At 36.3% G+C, this 24,668-nt stretch overlaps 1 protein-coding gene across 1 annotated transcript in view; it reads left to right on the top strand.

The window, feature by feature from the left end:
• Positions 1 to 24,668, top strand: part of LOC150081400 (serine-protein kinase ATM-like) — a 313,728-nt gene that overhangs the window by 101,525 nt on the left and 187,535 nt on the right. The window contains exons 12-15 of the mRNA XM_090380190.1: positions 1,100 to 1,209; positions 8,670 to 8,969; positions 14,962 to 15,170; positions 22,971 to 23,096. Of these exons, the coding sequence (XP_090236316.1) occupies positions 1,100 to 1,209; positions 8,670 to 8,969; positions 14,962 to 15,170; positions 22,971 to 23,096 (745 nt within the window). The remainder of the gene's footprint in view (positions 1 to 1,099; positions 1,210 to 8,669; positions 8,970 to 14,961; positions 15,171 to 22,970; positions 23,097 to 24,668) is intronic.

Here is a 24,668-nt window from a genome sequence, read left to right as displayed (position 1 = left end):
CTGCTTCCTTTTTCCCTATCCTAGTTCAACCAATTGGAATTTTTTTGTTTTTATTACACGACACATACTGGCCTTACCTTGACAGAGTATAAAAACTGAACAGAGCAACGAGGCAGGGATTAACTTCTGTTCTAAGAGCCACTCATACAAAAACACAAATGCAGTTTTCCTATATAGGGGCCATATTCAAAAAAGTTCAAGGTTAGATTTCTTTCACGGGCCGCACTGAGTGATTCGAGAAAAATTATTGTTCCTTTTTCCATATCTTGTTACATAAAAAGAAATATTGGAAATATTTGGAAATTTTATTAAGTACAATATACAATTACATTTACTGAACAAATCATTTAATGAGAAAATTTTTTGATAATTAACAAAATTTAAAATGCTGTTTTAGTTCACTTTCCGCATGGGCTGTAGGTTGGACACCACTGTGAATCAACTGTAAGCACCCTGTTCAAGAATTAGGAGAGAGTGATTTTCTTTTATGCCAACAAATAACCATCTGTTGTTTCGTGGAAGTGCATTTTTTCCCCCCTTATCCACGTTTTTCCATAAATTTTCTATATATCTGTTTACATGGTCACAGTACCTGAATATCCGAATGACACCGACATTTTGGACTGTTTCAAAAAAAAAAAAAAAAAGAAAAGAAAAAATTCAAATTTAACAACTAGTTCAAAGAACTAGTGACAATATCGGTGACAAGAGAAGGAAAATGAAGACAACAAAGGTATTAAACCTTCTAAACATGAAATGTTGGCATTTGGCAAAAATGAAGTTAGAAAATTGTCAATTAGGTCACAGTTAAATGAAAGAGATACAATTTTTGGATTTCGGGGGTACCTAATTGATAAGATGGTTTCGGAAGAATTGAAGCATTTGATGAACGCTCTGAGTACGATACCAATTTCATCAAGTGAATGTGAACAACGATTTTCACAAATGAATGTGAAATAAAGAATGAAAATTGGAGTCTGGGTGCGTCTTTTTCAGGATTAAGGACACCGGTATTTCTGGGTTAAATCACTCATTATTGATGTTTTGTACAATGTATAATGGAGAAATAGCTTAATGTTATGTGCCTTTTCTGTTTTAGGACTTGTGCATTAAATCAGTGCCACGAACAAGGCCACATACTTTTGGCTACAATGTTATCATATAAATTGGCCATACCAAGAGCAGAATTCCACAGTCTTTATACTGCAGGTTAGTGTAATTTAACTAGAGTTTTTCCATAATTTAATTAGCAGGTTCTGTGGCATATAACATTTGTGATATCTTTATTTTTGTTGCATGTTATATTTAAGCATTGAAAGATGTTTAAGTTCAAACATTTTTACCATAATGATTAAAATAGAATAAGTACTTACTATGCCATTTTTTTAAAATTGTGTCTATATTGCCTCAAGAGCAATTAATAATGTGATGTTTGCAACAGAGTTAGGACATATTTATGGATTAATTATGTAATGAAACACTCTTATACCATATGTAATTCAGATTAGTATTTTTAAGTACTTATGACCTTTAATACACTAAATTTGATATATTGGTGACATTTCAGAACCCTTGCTGGATCCTGTCTTCAGAGCAATATGTGAGCTGATTGATGCTGCACTCCTTGGCTGTTAAACATTTTCAAGTAGTGACAAATGAAATATAATCAAATGTTTACAAACAAATAAACATAACTATAAGCCATTCATATCCATTGGGCAACCCAGATTATGAAAAACATAATGGTTGATGATCCTGTACAGGTTGCTAACAAATTGAATAAATATTTTGCATCTATGTTCACATATGAAGAAGTTTTTAGAGATAGGGGATAGCAGACGTCTGTCTAATACTGATTGGGAGTTAAATTCCATTTAAATACATTATTTTTGGTATCTTGTAAGCATAAAATTTTAAATCCATAGCATGTAGATAGTTTTGGTTACCGCTTTATTACTGTGACATTTTAATTCTGATTAAAACTTAGCTGATGTAAATTCTGTAAAGTTAACTCTGTAATTTAATTTTGTTAACTTTGTATTTTCTATTTTAATTCTTACCTTAATAATAGTTTGATAAGATCTGGTTAAGTCAGCATCCGAGGATATCCTGACTTAACCGGAAATGGCCATAGGCAATTTCCAGAAGGGTCACAAATTCATCACATCATAGCCTATGGCACATATTCAAAGGCTAATCTAAAAAAAAAAAAAAAAAAAAGTTCTTGTTTATACTCTGGCATGACCACTTGGTCAAAGGAGTTTACAATAAATCATGAATACAATCGTTAATCATATTGAGCAGTTGCACATTTCAACTGTGGTCCACTCAAAGAGTGTGTGGTTCTGCACTCTTGTTCCTGATCACTCAACTGGTGATAATCATTGCTCAAATGATAGTTCTGTTATTTGTTTCTGATGTAAGGTTACCCAGGGCCAGATTTTAATGTTTGTAGGCTCTAAGCACTTTTATTCTGAAAAGTGGGAAAAGAGGAGTAAAATATTTCTTATAATAAATTATACTATGTTTAACGCACTGACTGTGAATTGCATCTTTTGATGTAATGCAAGTATGAGCAGTTGATCAGCACATGCACGTATGAATGTGTATAAACAGGTATAACTGTTGTCTCGTGCTTATCTCGTTAAATTGACTTGTTTTGTAGAGAAATAAATGTGCATTCTCCTGTTTGAAACAGTTTTACTCACAAATATGTACATGTGAGTTATATGTAAAGAGAGAGGTAGTAAATAGTGGAATAAGTTTGTGTAGTGACATTTTAAGAAAATAGTGCGAATTTTAAAAGAAGACTGGTGAGCTGTATTTTCAATTTTTCATATTCTGATCCTAGAATAATTTATTGTGTTAACTGTGTTTGACGTGATTTAAAATGTCTGACAGATATATGCAAAAACACGAATCTGGTTATGAAAAAAGAAAGAAGAAAAAGAAAAAGTTTTGGGTAAAATGAAAAATTTAATGCTGAAATATGTAAATGTTCCAAACCACTCCTGCAATAAGCCTACTCTTTCTCAATCTGAAGATTTCAGTACCTCTAGACTAAAGTGACCAGACATCCTGGATTATGCGGGACGCTGCTGGATGTCAGTCGTTTGCTTCGCATTGCAAACTGTCCCGGAAAATGTCCCAGATTGGACATGTAGCCTCCATATGTAATGGCAAACATAATGCATATCATTTGCATTATGTTTGGCAGGAACCAATGGTACAACAGAAAGAGTTTTTTTGGTAATAAATAAGCTGTGGACGTCAACAAAAACACACCTGACCGTAGAAACGCTGAAAGCAATAGTACAAGTTAGGTGCAATTTTGCTAATTCTTGTGAAGAATTTTACGAAGTAGTAGCAAATAATGAAGCAGCAAATTATTAAGCAAAATTCACTCAGCGGAAAAATATATTTAATTATATTATTTAATTTCTCTTGTTTTTATTGTTAAAAGAAGTATGTATTTTTATTATTATAATTATTTCACAGGAAAAAAAAACTAACGTTTTTTCACTAAATATAAACGAAAATTGATTAAAAACGTGACCCCTCTAATAAGTGTTTTTCTCCCTTCTAATTACAATTATTTTTCACAGTTCACATCCTTCAACCAACCTTCTGTTCGTTACGTAGTGTAACACAAGGGGTAGCATGTAGTGAATTTAAGCCTTACTGCGGGGGGAAAAAAAAAAAAAAAAAAATATATATATATATATACAGCTAGGTCGCCATTAATGCGAGTTCGAATAATGCAATATTTGATTTAGTGCGAATTGTATAACGATACCAGGTCGCATTTAATGTGAACCAAAATTCAGTTAATGCGAGGCTAGCACAGCTAGCCTCGTATTAGATGATTAGCCTCGATTAGTCGTGCATTAGACGCTGTTACATTTGCTTATCTTCGCATGTGCTGTTGCCTGTCGTAATATACGTTAGTTTTTGTGATTTGTTTTAATCGTTTTAAGAAGTGCCCATAACGAAATGGACAAAAGAAAGATTCCTTCAGATAAAAACACTACAAGCGCAAAAAAGAAGAGGCTCGTTATTAGATTAGAGCAAAAAATTGATATGATTGAACAACATGAATGTGGTCATAGCAACTCTAAAATAGGATGAGATGTCGGAATGCCTGAATCTGCAGTACTGAATATTATAAAACATGCAGGGAAAATAATAGAAAAAATGTAAAGTTGCATCAGCTTTTTCTGGTTTGCAAACATCTACAAGGAATAGAAGTATTACTACGATAGAAATGGAGTGTATTTTAACTGTATGGATTGAGGATTCAATCAAAAATGCATTCCCATTAGCAGAGCAGCCATTCATTTAAGAGAGTGAAAGAAAAAAATAATGAAGTAGAAGGAACGTTTAGTGCATGTGCTGGTTGGTTTGTTCGATTTAAAAATTGAGTTCAGCTGCATAATGTTAAAATTACTGGTAAGGTGGCCAGTGCAGATGAGGATGCAGCATCTTAATATCCTGATGTTTTAAAAAAATAATCAAAGATGGTGGATACACTGATCAACAAATATTAATGTGGATGAAACCAGTTTATTCTGGAAAAGGATGCCTTCCAGAACTTACATTTCTAAGAAAGAAAAAACTCAACCTGGATTTAAAGAGTCTAAAGATTGCCTAACACTTTTATTGGGAGGCAATGCTTAAGGCGATTTTAAATTGAAACGATGTTTGTTTATCGTTCTCCAAATCCTCGTGCTCTAAAAGGCTACAACTATAGATCACTTTCAGTTTATTTGGCGATCAAATAAGAAAGCATGGGTGACCCAAGCTGTGTTCACTGACTGGTTTTCAAGCTATTTTTGCCCAGCTGTTGAAAAATATTGCAAGGAAAGCAACATCTCATTTAAAGTTCTACTAATTTTGGATAATGCTCCAGGTCATCCAGCTATACTCGGTTCATTATGTGAAAAAGTAAATATCATTTTTTTGCCTCCAATCACAACATCTTTGTTGCAGCCCATGGATCAAGGAACCGTCGCAACATTTAAAGCCTACTACATAAGAAAAACATTTGAAGAGGAAATTGCTAAAACTACAGGAGATGATGCAATTTCCTTAACAGAGTTCTGGAAAAATTATAACATTAAACATGCAATAGAAAATATTCAGCATGCTTGGCAACAAATAACTGCACACAACATGTGTGGAGTGTGGAAGCATATTTTGCCTCATTGTGCAAATAGTAGTGGTTTTGAAGAAACCGTTATAGAAGAAATAACAAGTATTGGAAGAGAACTAGGATTTGATGAACTAAAAATGATGATGTTCGGGAACTGCTGAATTCACACTTGGAAGAATTGACTGATGATGATCTCCTACTTTTAGATCAACAAAGAGCATTTGAAGAAGCCGACAATGATACCGAAGAACGAGATAATGTGCAAGTGAAGGAGTTCACTCTAAAGGAATTCTAAGATATCTTTTGAGCTGTAGAAGTCGTGAAGCCAAAAATTATGGATGCTGAACCTAACCTCGATTGAGGCATGCAAATTTGCCAAGATGTGGATAAAGCACTCTGCATCTACCAGCATATGTACGAAGATAATTGGTCAGAGTTGGCGGCATCGATTATGGATAGATTTCCTGACCACAGAGGCCTTTTTAGTGAACAGATACTTTGTTCAGAAATATGTTTTACAATAGTGAAATGCAAAAAATTATGGCTGTGGAAGAGCATAAACAGCATTGTTAGTGATATCAAAAAATATGCCATTTTTGATTGCTGTGAATGGCAATAATAAAAGTGATTCCAAGCTGTATACCATTGTGGTGACCTTTTTGTATTAAAAAAGAATTGCCAAATACAAAAGCAGTTTAACCTTAGTGCTATTGTTGAAAAGTGATTTTACAGGCTATGATATTGGGTATCATCTTCTAAGGAAGAAAATGAACCTGAAAGCATGTGGGATTCCTTTAGAAATCTGTCTGATACTTAATGTTGATAATTCCCTATTTATGGTAGGTCTAAAAACTGGAGTAACAAGGGTATTAAAAGAGGAGATTGACACATGATGGTAAAAGAACATATAACAAACATAAAGAACATACTACAACATAAACATATAACAAAGGTTTTGTGTATCTTTTTTTAATCCCTAATACTGGATTGCGTTTGCCCTACACAGAAAAGTAGCAAAGTTATATTTAAATGCTGACATTGAAATAATTTAAAAATTTATGCATCTCTGATTCAGTTTCCATCTTGTAGATGATGCTTTAGTTCTTCCAATAATGGAGGCCAGTTTTAGGCTGCCAATTACCTTAGGCTTGGTACATTATTCATAAGTTAGCATATGTGTACTAATAGAGACCACCTGTCATCTGATAAAAGACCAGTATATCTCAAAACAGACCTCACAATGTTATCCAGACTTTGATAAATAGTGGATTTGTCTAAGCAAATTTCTGCGCATCTGAAAATATCCTTTTCAATTTAAAATTATGTCTGCTTGTGTTTATTATGAGAGAAAGGGTAAGGACCATCAACATTCACTTTACGCAACCCATGTAAAGCCCTAAACACTTCATTTTGGTCTCCTTTCAGATGTTGCAATTTATAGAACCTCAAGACTTTCTTGGAAACAGCACCTTTTTTGTGACCCTTACAAATCACCTCTTTGTCTCTGCTGGAAAATTCTTGTATATCTTTGATAGAACCTCATGAACTGTCCCAGCAGTCTGTCTGCACTGCTCAGAGGACTTTATGTTGGGCTGTATAATTAACCCCTGGGTCTTTTTTGTTCTCCACCAAATTGTTTTGTTATTCTGAGAATATTGCTACCCAAATGCAGTGCTTTGCATTTATCAGTGTTAAACCTGAATTGCAAATTTTCAGCCCAATTCATCCAGATGTAGTTGGAGTAGCATACTCTTATTACTCATTAATCACCCTATCCATCCTTGTTATCATCACAAAATTTAAATATGTTTACATCAGTATTATTAATAATATTGAACATGGTAAGAGACCCAACACCAAACCCTGAGGGATTCCACTTATAACATTATTATCTTTGAAGAGCAGTGGTCATTAATAACCACTCTCTTTTCTCCCACCAAACCATTCCTTTATCCATAGCAATAACTTACTCCCAATGTCATCTGCTTCAATTTGTATGGCAGTAATTCATGTGTGGAACAATAAAAAAAGCTTTACTAAAATCTAAGTATATGATGTTAACATTTTTGTTTTTCTTTTTGATTCTTTTATGACTACCTTAAGAGTAGCTAATCAGGTTAGTTATGCAAGATTTCCCTTAATATTTCTATGTTGTGATTGTTGTATAACTGGGTCTGTCAGGATTATTCTGCATTATTGTTTAACCACTGCTCCATGTTTTTTTCCTGGCAGAGAAGACAGGCTTACAGTTCTGTGCAATTACTCCTTTATACTCCTTTGCCCTTTATAGTATTAATAGTGGCAAATGATACAAAGGAGCAAGCTTATACAGAATTGAAAAAAAAAAAATTCCACCCACCTCATCTGTCCATCTCTAATCTCTAATATTTTGTCTAATTCTTCCTTAAATTTATTCAGACTATCCACTTGCACAGCACCATATGGGGAGTGTTCCAACAATCAATCATCCTCCAGCTGAAGGCAAAATTTTGCACATCTAATGATCCTTTTTTTTTTTTTCAATTTATGTCCCCTTGTGTGTGATTTCTGAGATAGAGTTGGTTTACCTCTTTTGTTGCTGCTTTTAATGTAATTAGATGGATTTCAGCAGCTCTAGATGCCTTATTTATGTTTAGCTTTGTCAGTCTCTTCCAGCTTTCTTTCAGTTATCTTAAAATCATATAACTCCCAGTTAGATTTAGTATCCCTGTCCCTAAAAACTTCATGTGAATGTTCATGCAAAATATTTATTCAGTTTGTCAGCAACCTCTAAAGGATCACTAATAGTTATTCCATTTATATTCAGTGTACCAAATTAGTCCAATCCTTTCCTTCTAGTGTTAAGCAAAGAATTATTTGCTGTTTTTCTTTGCACTCTTAGCTAAAGACTTCTTGTAATCATCCTTACCATGCTTAACTCCCTTCATAACTTGATTGCAGACTGGTTTAATCTTACTGTAGGCTTCTGTGACCTCTGATAATTTATAATCATCTCATGCACTTTTCTTCTCTTATCCCTAGTTTCATAAGTTCATTTGATATCCATTTAGCTCTAAACCTTGAACAATATATCTTAGTTGGTATAAAATGCTTAGTAGCTTCTACAAGTTACTTTCCTAAACATTTCCCATTTTCTTTGCATTTGTCAACTGCAAAGGTCAGTTGATCCTACTGAAAAGAATTTAAAGACTGTCTAAGACCATTGTAATTAATCTTGCAAAAGCAAAATCCCTTCCCTTTATTCTTGAGAGTAGTTAGATCTTTAAATAAGTCAGTACACATCAGTCATTACTATGTATATTTTTTCCTTTATCCAAAGATTCTGCAATCCTCAAATAATGTAAAATGTAATGTGTTTTGTGCTCTTCAGTCTCAAAAAGAATTATGATAATTTTTCTGCATACATGTTTTGAATGTGCTTTATATAATATAATAAAAAAATAATCTTTTAGAAACTGATATATGAATTTATATAACAATTTTTTTCATTTTTTGTGTGTTAATTTGTATTCTCTAGGGTCTAGTAATCGTCCTTCTGCTGTATCCCTAAAGACTTTAGCAGTATATTTAAAGAATTTCTCAGCCCCTGTTAGGTCCCTTGACAGTAGGTGTGCTCCAGATGCAAAATATTGGTATAATTTCCAGCTGTTAGATTGGCTACTTTTAAATGAAGAACAAGACACATTGTCATCTTCTGCTAAAAGCATAGATATTGATAGGCTGGAAATGCTAAGCACCTTAATCACTATAGTTTCGCTTCAGAATGGCAAGCAGTTTCTTTTGGATATTTCTCAAAATGTTCAAGATATAAAATTAGGTAATTTTTGATTATTCTATTTTTTGTGTTTATGTGACAAAACAAATGAAAAACATGTTTCTAATAAATAAACGATATCACTTTTATCTAGTTTATAACTACCACAGAAACAGGTTTGTTATATATAAAATTTTACCTTAGATACATTTCTGGAAGTAAAAAATTTAAATTAGAAACATTGATAATTAAATTACAATACAAAAATCTTAAACATGAATGTTACTTGGGTAGTACATTGTTATTACATTATTATATCAGAAATTTATATCCCAATGATATATGCAAGTGATCAAACCTGTTATTAGAAGTAAAAATATGTGGAATATCGATTCATTGGAGTGGTCAGTATGACACGGTATTATTAATTGCAAAGAAGTCAAAATATTGAGTTTGTTTGTTGGACGGACTTTTAAGACACCCAGATTATGTGTATATGCAGCTTATACCTAATTAAATGAATTTTACAGAGCTTTATAGTCGGACTCATGTTTTTGAATGGTCCAGTCACCAAATTGTTATTTATACCAAATGAGATCATTGGACAGTTGGTTGATGTTTCCAGCACTGGATAGCATAACATACCAGCAACCATCATCCAGGTTTTGGAGTACCCAGACAAATGCACACAGTGGATAATTGGATAATTTGCTAGCCTAGAGATTATTTTTCTCACTGAGATGGATTATAGGTGATGTTAGTTCTTCTCCTTTGGGACACTCAGTTGTTTCAAAAAAAGCACCATAAATAAATGATTATAAATGGAAAAGGTACGATTGCATTCACATTGTTTATTTCATTGACCCCTCAATGTGGGCACCTGTATAGGGTGACAGGACCACCCAGTGATGCTGCTGGTCCTCCAGATTAGCATCACTGGGATCCAACGCCCACAGCCTAGGTTCCAGGCTAGCATCAATGGAATCTAGTGTGTTTGTTGTGTGCTACGACCCTTGGAAATTTGGAAAGGGGGATCCTGGTGGTTGAGAGGCCCAGCTTCAACACACCACATTGGCCCCTGCTTTGACAAACGGGTGGTCCCGGATGGCTCGGCTAGGATCAATCGGCTAGTGGGTTCACCTGCAAGGGTCAACCATGTCAATGCCATGCCCTTACCCTCATGGTCCGAGGGACAGGATTCAGGCTGATGGCAGTGTGGATATGGTGTCTGGGTACCCCTGGCATCCCACTCCTGAGCGCATTTATTGCTTGATGGGTAATGGATATCCCTTTGGGCTCCGTGATGGGTGGGGAGCCAGGGCACTGAACCTAATAACGCTACGAATCCTGATAAACTAATATCTTCTGAGGCCATAACGTGGTCTCTAACTGAAAATTAAAATGATGAAATAGACAAAGCCAATGTAGCAAAGAGACTACGAACTGAAAAACCACAAAAACCTGAAGTGCCACCGATAATACAAGAGAAAATGGATGTCGAAGACAAGGAGGTACCAGACAACTCAAGGATGTCAAAGACAAGGAGGTACCAGATAACTCAAGGATGTCGAAGACAAGGAGGTACCAGACAACTCAAGGATGTCGAAGACGAGGAGGTACCAGACAACTCAAGGATGTCGAAGACGAGGAGGTACCAGAGAACTCTTTGCTGAAGGAGAACAAATGGATACTGGCCAATGTCCAGTCTTTCCAAAGAAAGACAAATTCACGACTGAGAAAATAAAGCCCTCAGCCCTTCGGAAACCATCAGACGGACCACCAAAATCTATATAATAAATACACTAAAATTCTTACAATGGAAGTTCCGTGGATTCCATCAGAATTGTGATGACATCAAGGCCCTTCTCTGTAAGCACGAGCTAACAAGCTTTTGCTTACAGGAGACATACTTAAAGGCAAATGAAGACCCTCACTTGTGCAACTAAATCTGCGCAAATCTGCTTTTGCCAAGGTTGGCAAAAGCAGATTTGCTGAAAGAAACTATTGGCCGTAGGGGGTGGCCAGGTTTGTGTAATTTAGTAATGCCGAACATGTGTAGAAGGACGTTACTGCGTATGCCAATTTGTTGTAGTCTGTGCAGGTTGATTTCTTTATCAGATCTTAATCTTCTCAAAATACCATCAAGTTTGTTCTTTAATCTGGAGATATTATATGTATTGTCAACTTTGTAGGTATTTTTGTCAGAGAAGATTTGTTGCATTTTATTGATATAAGCACTTTTATCTAAAATTGTGATAGTGTCTCCTTTATTGGCTTTTTGTACGATAATGTTTGGGTTTTTATTTTTATGTAATTTATATATGTTTGATAGCTGTTGTTTGGTCATATCGGGTTGTGGTATCAGTCGTGAATTAATAATAAAGTTGGTTTCATCATAATCCGCCATTTGTCTGGGTGGTTTTCCAATTTGGTTTGCAACTCAATGATGCAGTCTTTAATGGGATAATGATGGTCGCTTATTGCAAAGTTAAACCCATATTCTAGCCCTGATAATTTGGCCGCAGAGAGTGATTGAGATGAAATATTAACAGTGGAAGGTTGTGGAGGGTTTTAAGTTTTTTGCGTGAGTGTGTTTCATTTTTTTAAATGTCTTTGTTCCATGACGTTGAGTGTTGCATTAATGCGTATATTGTTAAAGTCAACGAACTCCGACTATGTTTGAGGTGACATGTCTTTTTTAAGTCTAAATCTAAGGTGGTGTATTTGATATAAAAAATGGTATTTTTTACGAAATCTTTTATGTAATTCTTCCAAAATGATGGCGATTGATGTATGATGTGAGGGTATCTTTTACAAGTATTCTTGGTGAAAATACGAGCGAATTTAGGAATTATGTTGTGGACAAGACATTTTTGCAAGAATGAAATATGAAGTTTGTTTGTGAAATATTTAATGAGTATTTTAATGAATATTAATATTTCATATTAATATTTTATAAATGACAACCAGGGATGAGGTAGTGCACTTCTTCTTCCTTGAGCAAATTTTAATTACAGGTTTTTAACAATTCTGTCTTTATTTATTTTAACTTATTTTAAACTTCATTCCACTTCAATACCATGTAACTAAGCAGATCAATGATGTGAGTACTGTCAATTAAGCTCTTATTGCTATTTTTATTATTAAGTCGATTACATAACGGTACATTAAGTAGCTAAATAAACTAGATTATTATTTGTACCAGCATGTCAGAGAATGTACTAGGGGATGAGAATACTTGACCTCATCATTACTAACGAATCTCAGGACTTAAAGTACAGGAAACATTGTCAGGAATTTATCATGCAATTGTCAGTTGGAAGATGAAGAAAGATGTTGCCATTGTTAAAGGTAAAGTCACGAATTTCACGACGAAAGTCACGAAGCGTCCTCCGCTTCCTTCAGAAGCGGAGGACGTTGACAGTTTAAGGCACTAGTGTCCAAGTTTTCAGATGGTATGAAGGTTGCTGTTAATGACGGTAATGACAGTACGCTACTGCAACAGGATCTAGAAAAGTTGGGCAGATGGTCTTAGAGGTAGCAATTGAAATTTAACATTGAAAAAATGCAAAGTACTGCATATGGGTACCATTAACCCCAGACTAAGGTACCAACTGTGCGATACTACACTCAGGATAGTGGAGAATGAAAAAGACCTGGGGGGGGGTAATTGTGCAGGCAGATATGAAGTTTTCTTCATATCTGCCTGCATGCATAGATTATTAATCATACATCATCATTCAGAGCAGGAGTACTGGCATAAAGTGTTGACACATGTGATTTCTGTCATTCGCTTTCTTGCCTCCAGAGATTTGGCATTTCGTGGAGAGAATGAAACTATTGGGTCGACAAAAAGTGGAAACTTTTTAGGTATTCTAGAGCTGTTGAGTGAATTTGACCCTTTTCTGGAAGAGCATCTCAAACTGTATGTAAATGCTGGAAAGGGGAACCCATCGTATCTATTGTCAAACATTTGTGAGGAATTTATTGATTTAATGGGACAACATGTCCTTTATGCCATTTTGGAAGAAATAAAAGAGTCAAAGTACTATTCAATAAGTGTGGATTCCACTCCAGACATCTCACACATTGATCAACTGACATTTATGGTCCAGTACATTCGAGGATGTGAGCCTGTGGAGCATTTCCTCAAGTTCATCCCTATCTTTTCTCATGGAGAAAAGAATCTAGCAGACACTGTTATAGATTTTGTGAATGAGAACAAAATTCTTCTATCAAACTGCCTTGGTCAATCGTACGACAATGCCTCAAATATGTCTGGATGCTATACTGGATTGCAAGCATGGATCTGTCAACTGAATGGGTTGGCCATCTATCCCCTGTGCTGGACACAATCTGAACGTGGTGGGAGTAAAAGCGGTAGAGTGTTGTGTACAGATTGTCACCTTCTTTGACTTTGTTCAGCATTTGTATTCCTTTTTCTCGGCTTCTACACATCAATGGAATGTTCTGTCATCATCTATAGGAAAAGATCATGTGGTCAAGTGTCTATCTGACACAAGATGGTCATCACATTTTGATGCTGTCCATTCTCTGCATGAAGATTTTGAAAAAATTAAAGATAACCAGGAAGTGAACACAAGGCGAGAGGCAGAAGGATTAAGTGAGAGAATGGAGAACACGGAAACGATCTCTCTGACATTTTTTTGGAAAGACATTCTCAAAAAAATTTAACAAAACAAGTAAGTTCCTACGGTCTAAAGATGTGGACACACTTGTTGCCAAGAATCTTCTTGAGTCTCTGAAAACTTATCTTCAGGAAATTAGAGACAAATTTAGTGAGTATATTAACATATTCACTAAATTTGTCTCTAATTTCCAGGAGTAGGTGTCCAGATTCGGATTATAGAGATGTGAAGAAACTTGAACAAAAGTGAAGTGTACGTCTTAGTAGATATGATAGATCAGGAGAAGAGATGCTTATAAACAAAAGTGAAAAATTCAAAGTGGAACCATTCCTCCCTGTTCTGGACTCTTTGAACTCTGATCTGTCAAAATGTGCAGAAGCTTATTCATGGATTGGAAATCTGTTTTCCTTCTTCGGTCAGTTAAGAACAATTGGTTCTGATGTTCTAAACAAAAAGTGTGAGCATCTGGCTAATGTGTATGACAAAGACCTTGATTATGGTGACCTTCTAAATGAATGCAAGCATCTCAAGCACTACATGGTTCTTGATGAAAAATGTGAGACTTTCTCTGCGTTGTACAGCAAACTAATTTCAGGAAATTTGAAATGTGTTTCCAAATGTTGAAATTGCACTCAGAGTGTTCATGTGCATGATGGTGACCAACTGTACAGGGGAAAGCTCATTTTCAAAATTGAAACTTATAAAGAATCATCTTCGCAGGCATAGTGAGGCAGCAGCACTTGGATTGGCTTTCACTCATGTGCATGGAAAATGATATCCTGAAGACTATTGACTTCAATCCAATTATAAAACAATTCTCAACATAGAAATTTTGCAAACATTTGTGTTGATTAATAATAAAAAATTCATTAATTCATACTGTACAGTTTACCAATTAATTGTCATTTATATATTAAAATGTTTGTGTTTTTCAAGACTTATAATGTTCAAAAGATTCTGCTGATTAATCCTAACTTCACATCATGTTTTTTTATGTTTAAACATTGATTTTGTTGAAAGTAGCAATAAATCTAAAGGTTAAATTTTATTGACCGTTTACATTTTTATTCCTTTGAATGAGTGGGTGGGGCCCCAGTGCATTGCTTTGCCCAGGGCCTACAATGCTGTTAAGACAGCCCTGTATATGGGTTTTCTATAAGCATGCAATTTGTTCATTAGATATTTTTGATGAGGCTTTTGTGTTGAAGTCAGAAAAGTTCTTGTTAAAAAAAAGTGGAAAATATGCAGTAGATTTCTTGTAAACTTTAGTGATGGGTAGAAGGTATTAATGAATAGATGCTACTAACCTATAAGCAGGAAATATTACTTACATATTATTATAATTACACTTTATTATTACACTCATTTTTAGAAAGAATTTTTAACTGATCATGTTATTATCATAGATCCTAAAGAGTGGACTTGGATTAGAAAACTGGAAACTTGCCTACTTCAAGGAGCTTTTGATCTTCCATTTGTGGAATGTGTGAAAGAAGAAGAACGTGTATTGCCTACACCATTTACTGGAAGAATAATAAAGTCTGTTTGGGATGCAATACAAAATCATTTTATAAAAATTTCCAGTCAGATATTTGAATTAATTTCCCATTCTCAGGTATTGTGAATTTGTATATATCATCAAAAAAATATATGTTATTAAAGAGAGAACACAACACTGCTTAGAAAAACACTTTTGATTTCGTTATGGATTAAAGTAGTTACGTCTGTGGAAATAATAATAAAGGCAATTAGGAGAGTTATTCCTGACATTTAGGGAACTGCTTTGCTTCCTCCTTGTAAGGCTGTAAGAAAATAAATGAAAATAAAACAAGATATATAAATAAAACATGAGAGTAATGCATTTAAATTAAAAAAAAACAAAAAACTAATTGCACTCAGGATTTAATTGTAAAGGGGTGAAGAGGAAGACTTATTTACAAACAAATTTAGTCATTCTTTAATCATCTAATCATTTAGGCGCCTCTGTAGCCAGGTGGGAAGGAGCAGCAGTGCGTAGCACACGCTTCTTGATTAGACCAGGGTTCGAGCCCGTCACCACCAAATACGGAGGATGCGGAAAGGTCAGGGAAAGACCACCGCATATCCTGGAGCAATATGGCCTTAGTTGTTAATGCTCCTAAAAATCAAATAACAACAATAACAACATCTAATCATTTATGATAATTTACAAATCATTTTCTAAGAAAGCACTTCAACTTTTTCCCAGATTAGGGAAAAGATGAGGTTCTCACTTTATTAAATAAATATATATATTTATTTATTTAAATATATACACTGTCCTGCCACTTTATTAGGTACACCTACCTAATAAAGTGCTTGAGCCTCCTTTAGCCTTCAAAACAGCCTGAATTCGTCTAGGCATGGATTGAATAAGATTCTGAAAACGTTGTGCAGGAATGGAGTACCATGCAGACATCAGTGCATCACGCAGTTCCGTGAGATTCAACGGAGGTGTAGGCCTGCAGCTAACAGCCCTTTCCAGCTCATCCCAAAGATGTTCAATAGGATTGAGATCCATAGACTGAGCGGGCCACTGCAGCAAAGAAAAGTCATTGTCATGTTCCTGGAACCATTCCATAGTGATTCGGGCTTTGTGCATCGGAGCACTATCCTGTTGGAAGTAACCATCTGACTGAGGATAAACGTCAACATGAACGGATGCACTTGGTCAGCAGCGATGTTTAGGTACAGTGTGGCAATCAGATGTGAATCTATGGGTATCAATGGACCCAACGTGTGCCAAGAAAACATTCCCCACACCATAACACTGCCCCCAACACCTTGCACATTGGTCGTCAGACATGACGGGTCCATGGATTCATGTTGTTTTCGCCAAATACTGAGCCTTCCATCTACATGATGCACTAGGAACTTTGACTCATCAGACCAAGCAACTCTTTTCCAATCCTTGATAGTCCAGTACTTGTGTTGCTGTGCCCACAGGAGGCGTGCTCTAGTTCTTCATTGATAACAAAGGTACACAATGTGGCCGTTGGCTGTTTAATCCCATTTGCGACAAAGTGCGACTAGTGGTCCATTGCGATATTTTGTTTTGCACACCAAGGTTGTATTCTGATGTGATGTGTGACATTGTGGCCCATCTGTTTGCTTGCACATTTCTAGCCATCCTCCTCTTGACCTCTCTCATCAACAAGCGATTTTCTTTCACAGGAGTGCCGTTGAGAGGATGTTTTCTGTTCATTGCACCATTCTTGATACACCCTTGAAACTGTGGTGCATGAAAAGTTCAGAGAACTGCCGTTTCAGAGATGCTTTGTCCAGCATGTCTTGTACCTACTCCCATGTCACATTCGAAGTCCATTAGATTACTCCTTTTCCCCATTCTTGCTACGGTTTGTATGCTTAACTGATGCTAGAAAGGTTGTTCTGCTGCATTTATATCCACAACTGTGGTCATGTGACTTGCAAAGTTGTAGGATTAACCATTTGTGTGCACAGCAGGGTACAGCAAAAACCCTTCCCTTTACTCCTGATGGTGGTTGCATCTTTAAGTAAATCCCACATCAGTACACTGTGATCACTGCCACCTAGCGGTTCCTTTATCTGTAAATTCTTAATGCATGAATAATCACTGCTGATAATCAGATTAAGAGTGTTACTCTCTCTTGTTGCCTCTCTAACATGCTGCTGCAGAAAACAATTATCCAATAAATCCACAAAAGCCTTGCTAGTGTGCAAGTGTCCAACCCACAAATTCAAATCTGTATATGGGAAGTTAAAATCCCCCATTATAAGACACTCTGATTTACTGGCCCACTATTTCTCTGTATAATTGTTCATTGTGCTCATCAGAGTCATTAAGCCCCTAACAGCCAAATTAAGCCCCTGACAATAGAGTTCCCTGACTCTATTGTCAGGGAAACAGGGAACATGCTTTGTAAAAAGGATAGGTGGAACAGGACTAGGGTATGTCTGCCAGGGGCAAAGGTTGATGACATTGTAGAGCGTATATCATCTTTTAAGGGCACAAAAGGTGATATAGTTGTACACATTGGCACTAATGATATTAAGAGTAGGAGACCGGCAGAATTACTTAACAAGTACAGGTCATTGTTTAAAAAAAGCCACGAATTAGGGTTGAATTTGAAAGTGTCTGCAATAATGCCCAGACACGATAGGAGGGAGTATGTGATGAGAGCCTTGTCGATCAGGGTGTAAGAATATTTGCTGATGCTATCGAGGCAGTGTTAGGTGGGTCGGAAAACTGCTAGCTTGGGGGGGATAAAGGACTAATATATTAACAGTAGCCACTGGCAGAGGTGAAAGTGATTCTTGCACTGCTTCCATTGGAATGAGCAGAAGCCTGGAAAACAAGATTCAGGATATTTCAGAGACTGCTGGGAGTCATTGCGGTACAAGTAAACACATGGGTTGTGTTAGGGTAGCTAAGAAAAAGAACAGGTGCATGTATACTTGTGTGTGTACACCAATGCTGGGAGTTTGGTAAATAAATTTGATGAATTTGAGGTATTGCTCAAAGCATCAAAGGCGGATATTTTTGGGATATCAGAGACGTGGTGTCACACAGATATAAGGAATGCAGAACTGAAATTTGGGGAGTACAACATCTACAGAAAGGATAGGAAGGGAGGAGGGGTTATGCTATTAGTTAAGAAACACATAAAATCCAAGGAAGTGAAGCCAATCGACATCGCTGGGCAGTGCAGTGGCGAGTCAGTTTGGTGTGACATAAGCATTGAAAGATCAAAATTGAGAGTAGGAGTGTGCTATAGGCCTAATGACTCTGATGAGTATAATAAGAAACTGTACAGGGGAATAGAGTGGGCCAGTAAATCAGAGAGTCTTATAATGGGGAATTTTAATTTCCCAGATATTGACTGGAATTTGTGGGTTGGCCACTCACACACTAGCAAGGCTTTTGTGGATTTATTGGATGATTGTTTTCTAAATCAGCATGTTCAGGAGGCAACTAGAGGGAGTAATACTCTTGATTTGATTATCAGTAGTGATTCTTCATGCATTAAGAATCTGCAGATCGAGGAACCACTAGGTGATAGTGATCACAGTGTGCTGAAGTGGGATTTACTCAAAGAGGTAACTACCATCAGGGGTAAAGGGAAGGGTTATTGCTTTTGTAAAAGCGACTACGATGGTCTGAGATAGTATTTAAATTCTATACAGTGGGACCAACTGATGATGTTACCAACAGCAAATTCAAAATGGGAAGCATTCAAAGAACTTATCTTGGAAGCTACTAGTCTTTACATACCAACTAAGAAATATTATTCAAGTTTTAGGCCTAAATGCATGTCAGATGAACTAATGAGACACATGGCAGAGAAGAAAAATGCATGGGATACATATAAATTAACAAGTGACACAGAAGCCTATGATAGATATAAGTGATCTGTAACCAAGTTACAAAGGAGGTTAGGCAGGCGAAGGCAGATTACGAGAAATCTTTGGCAAGGGATACAAAGAAAAACAGCAAAGAGTTCTTTACTTATCTAAACTCTAGAAGGAAGGGGATGAATCAGATTGGTCCACTTGATATCGATGGTTCAACTGTTGATGATCCTGCTCAGGTAGCTAACAAACTAAATGAATATTTTGCATCGACATTCACACATGAGGAGTTATTCAGCGAGGGGAATTCCAGAGGTGTATTCAACTCTGGCAGTAAGCTAGAGAATCTTGTAATAACTGAGAGTAAAGTGGAGGAGAAATTGTTGAAGATAAACACAAAAAAGGCACCTAGGGTGGATGGAATCTATCCAGTTATATTAAAGGAGGCAGCAAAGGAAGTAAGTTAACCCTAAGCCATAATTATGAGAGCTTCCTTGGACTCAGGGGAGGTACCCATAGACTGGAGATGTGCAAATGTGACCCCAATTCACAAAGGAGGATCAAAGGCTGACACAAGTAATTATAGACCTGTGAGTTTAACTTCTGTTCCAGGAAAATTAATGGAGGCACTGGTTAAAGAAGCACTGCAGGATCATTTAGACAAGACTTCAGTTATAGCTCAGACACAGCATGGTTTTGTTAAGTTGAAGTCTTGCCTGACCAATTTGGTTGGATACTATGATGCAGTCACAAAAGAACTGGATGCAGGGAATAACTTTGATATTATCTACTTGGATCTTACAAAGGCTTTTGATACTGTTGCACATGGAAGACTGCTGCACAAATTGGAGCAGTGTGGCATTGGAGGCAAATTGATACTATGGATAAAGGGGTGGTTGAGGGGGAGAAGACAGAGAGTGGTAATCAATGGACACTACTCATCGTGGACTAATGTTATTAATGGTGTCCCTCAGGGTTCAGTGTTGGGTCCATTATTGTTTTCTGTATTTATAAATAATATTGATGATGGTATATCCAGCTTAATGTCCAAGTTTGCAGACGATACAAAGGTTGGCAGGGTTGTTAAGGACACGACTGACGCTATGCTGCTGCAACAGGATCTGGAAAGGTTGAGCAGATGGGCTGAGGGGGTGGCAAATGAAGTTGAACATTGACAAATGTAAAGTACTACATATGGGAAACAGCAAACCCCAGAGCAATGTATCAACTCTGTGGTACTGCACTGACAGTGGTAGAGAATGAAAAGGACCTGGGGGTAATTGTGCAGGCAGATATGAAGTTCTCTGAGCAGTGCAGACGGGCTGCAAGAGTAGCTCATGGTGTTTTATCAATGATATACAGGAATTTTTCTAGCAGAGATAAGGAGATGATTATTCCCTTGTATAAGGCAATGGTCAGGCCACACCTTGAGTATTACAATACAATACTGTATACAGGTCTGGAGGCCTCATTTCAAGAAGGATGTAGAGCTGCTGGAACGAGTACAGAGAAGGGCAACAAGATTAGTGAATGGAACAAAGCGTTGCTCTTACGAAGAAAGGCTTAAATTTTGCAAATTACAGTGTCGGAGGCTAGGCACCGGCGAGGTGATATGATAGAGGTGTATAAAGCCTTGAATGGTTTGAGCATGCTCAATGCTGATGGGATTCTGCCTCTTTCTCAGAATAATCACCTGAGAGGGCATAAATTCAAATTGAGGAAAGACAGATATAGGATAGATATGCGGAAATTTGCCTTTAGCCAGCGGGTAGTTGGTTGGTGGAACAGACTTCCATCGCCTGTTGTGGAAGTTGATAGCCTAAATAAATTTAAGGCTCAGCTGGACAGGTATTTCGAACGAACGGAGGGGTGAAGTGGAATTTTTTTTTTTTTTTTGACTGATGCTGCATAAGCTTGCTTTCTTGCATCATATGCCTCTACTAATGCTAATGCTAACAAACTCCTACCCTCATTTTTGCTTTCCCATTGCTTATGTCACCCCAAACTGACTCAACACTGCACTGTCCATCTATGTCAACTGGATACAGTTCCTTAGATTTTGTGTTTCTTAACTAACAGCATAAACCCTCCTCCCTTTCTATCCTGTCTATCCCTTCTGTCCCCGCTGTACTCCCCAAATTCAATTCTGCATCCCTTATATCTGAGTGGGACTATGTCTCTGATATCCCAACAATATCCACCTTGGATTTCTTAACCAGTACTTCAAATTCATCAAATTTATTTACTATACTCCTAGCATTGGTGTACATGCAAGTATATATGCACCTGTTCTTACTCTTAGGTACTCTTACACAGCCCATGTATTTACTTGTTTCATGAATCCCAGCAACTGGCTTTCCAGACTACTGCTCATTCCAATAGAAGCAGTGCAAGAATCATTTCCACCTCTGCCTGCAGCTACTGTTAACCTATTAGTTTGTGAATTCTCCCAAGCTAGCAGTTTTCCGACCCACTTAACATTGCCTCAATAGCATCAGCAAATATCCTTGCATCCTTTCTATTTAAGTGTATCCCATCCCTGTAGAAGCAATCTCTCCTGTTAATAAGGACAGACCACACTGAGAAAAATTCTACCCCATGAGCCCTGTACAATCTCTCCAGGACCAAATTGATTGACAAGGCTCTCATCATATACTCCCTCCTATCTTGTCTGGGCAGGATTGCAGACACTTTCAAATATAACCCTAATGTGTGACTTTTTTCTGCATTGACCTGTACTTACTTAGTAAATCCACAGATTTCCTACACTTAATGTCATTAGTGCAAATGTGTTCAACAATATCACCTTTTGTGCCCTTAAAAGATGATATCTGCTCTACAACATCAACTTTTGCCCCTGGCAGACATACCCTGGTCCTATTTCACCTATCCTGTTTGACAATATATTTCCCGTTCCCCTGAGAGTTGACTCACCAACAATAACTAGCTCCTGTGGACCAGTGCATTCTGCCCTGAAGGTTGCCACTGTGTTGTCTGGTGCATAAGAGTGTGCTGTGACGTTGAGTTGGGCAGCTGAGAACTTGATGGGCCCCCCCATTTTAATTCCTTCGAGGGCATCCACCCGACTCTTCAAGCTCTCATAGATGCCCATCAGAATGCTGAGTTGACACCTAATTTCTTCACATTCTCTGCACCTAGCACACACAAAGACATCCTCCATGGCTAGATCACATCTTGTTTGAAAGAGATCTGGAAACATGTCACAATTTGCACATTTTTTTAGACTGTGATGCGTGGGAGAATCGTTCCCTACTGTTCTCCCATGCACCACAGCACTTTTGCTACTTTGCACAATTTGCTTTGCTGCTCTAGTCTGGGGCATAATTTTTGTTTAAATACAATTTAATTAACAATAAAAATTAAAAGGATTTATAAATTTAATTGATTAATTGCCAATACTATACTAAGCTAACAGATTCCTATTACAGTGCTATGTATTACACTATCTAATTAAAAGGGCAAGGAGGAAAACTTATTTACAAATAAATTTAGTCCTTCTTTAATCATGTAATCATTTATAATAATTTACAAATCATTTTCCAAGTGAGCACTTCATCTTTTCCCAGGATGAGGGAAAAGATGAGGTGCTCACTTTATTAAATAAATAAGAAATATATATATATAAAAGGCATCTGTAGCCAAGTGGTGAGGAGTGGAAGTGCAGTAGCACACGCTCTTTGAATAGACTGGAGTTCAAGCCCCCAACTGCTAAATATTGTCAATCTGCCATCCTGCACTGGATTAGTGTGGCAGACTATAGTCCATTCCCTCAACATGACTTGTTGAGGAAGCCTCCATCCTGCAGTGGATTGACAATAGCTGCAGATTTATTTATTATTTATTATATATTTAAATATAATCATCATTTTGTGTTGCCAACGTTAAAATATAACACATTGAACATTTTCATACACATTTTGCTCAGAACTCATATAGGATTGATATTTTATATTTCTTTCTAATGTAGATCATTATTTGTTGATCTAATAGAATTCATGTATTATTTATTTTGTTTTCATTTTCTTTCTTTTTTTTTTTTTTTTAGTATCTTCATCCAGTTGTATTAGTTGAACAAATATTCCTTATTGTGAGGATACTACAGAATCTCTTTGCATTTGGAGCATTATCAAGATCAGATCTCCAGGAATCTGCTCTTACGACTCAGTTAAAAGTAAATTGACTCCATATTCTAATTTTTTTTTTTTCTTTTTAGCAAAATAAAAAAAATTAAATTGAATACTGTTATATTTTTTACAGTTTCAATTTTCATATTTTCATCCTGCCTGCTATAGTTTTCTGTTATTTTCAAGTATTTTATAAATAAAACTGAGTTCATACATATTTTCAGTCAAATGAAGGATTTTAAAAGGCATTTCACATTATGCATTGTTTTAATGCAAGTTTATTAACTTTCATTTATATGGTAGTTTAGGCATGTATAGTGAAAATTGTTTCCTGTGTGTCCTAAACTCTAAAATTTCTGTTTTAATTTATCAGTGAAAAAACATACTTGGAAATACTTAGAAAATACATTAGAAACATTTACCAACAAATCAAAGAGCTGAACACAAGTTAACAAAATACGTATTCATTATTTGAAATAACATAATGCTGCAAAGGGCTATGGAATATAGAACTCACTGAGATCCATGTAGTTATCACCTATGATAATTATTGAGTTTGATCACTGTCTGATCATTGTCTGAATAACTGGCAGCCTTTCTGCATGGACCCAACCAGAGGTGAAAGGGGTATTCCTCTTGCTGCACTAGAAGAAATTTTTTGTGTTTCTGTTGGCAGTGTGGCATGATCATCTGAGTGAAACATTCTGGGAGAGATATGTTGGCATTTTCCGTAGTTGAAGCAGCCTGGCTGGTGTGAGTGTGTTTGTGTTAGTTCTGCTTGAACAGCCTATTGGTTTTGTTGTGCCAGATGTGGGTTGTACCAAGACTCTGCTTTTGAAAATATGTACCAGGTTATTGTTATTCAGAAGTCCCAAGATTGTTTTGATTTTAATAGACTGGTTGTGTGCAAAATTCAACTCAACTTTTAAAAAATATAACAGTATAATAAAATAATATAAAATTAGAACACAATAAACTTATTCTTACCATGTTTTCGTGTTACCAGTGCTGTTACCAATGATAAAAGAACACCAGAGATGGGGAAGATGAAATCAAGCTGAGAAGTGAGTATCTTGAAGTGGTGGAGAGCTTCAAATATATGAGAACTGAAATGTCACAGGATGGCAAAATTATCAGCAAAATCAATAGAAGTGTCCAACAATCATGTAACGTCCATCAGAGAATATCAGGTCTGGAGAAAAAAAAAGGAACCAAGGAAATGAAAAGAAATCCTTTATAAAACCCATGTCATTGTAGCATTGATATTTGAAGTATCAACTTTGGAAAGGGAAATTTTGAAATTCCCGAGAGCCATGATGAAAAAAATAAGATGGGACAGATGAAGAACAATAATATAGGAATGACTAGAATAGGAAACTCAGGGGGGTGAATGGAACAAATAAGAGTAAGTTAAAAGACATTTCTTGGCTAAAGCCTTAGAGTATGAAGGAGTTTACTTATGCATGGGTTAATGCACACACAACATTTCTACTATCAAGGTACTTTTAATGCATCATTTTAATTATATCTCATATTGTGAATACCTTCAAAACAAGTAGCCACGGTATTGCACTACCTCGAATAAGTAATGCTTCACCTATGGAGAAGACTATTGTTAC

This window comes from Mastigoproctus giganteus, chromosome 8 (genome assembly GCF_048544385.1).
Source record: "Mastigoproctus giganteus isolate SK-2022 chromosome 8, ASM4854438v1, whole genome shotgun sequence".
Taxonomy (NCBI): Eukaryota; Metazoa; Arthropoda; class Arachnida; order Uropygi; family Thelyphonidae; genus Mastigoproctus; species Mastigoproctus giganteus.
This window is presented reverse-complemented; position numbering and strand designations above follow the sequence as displayed.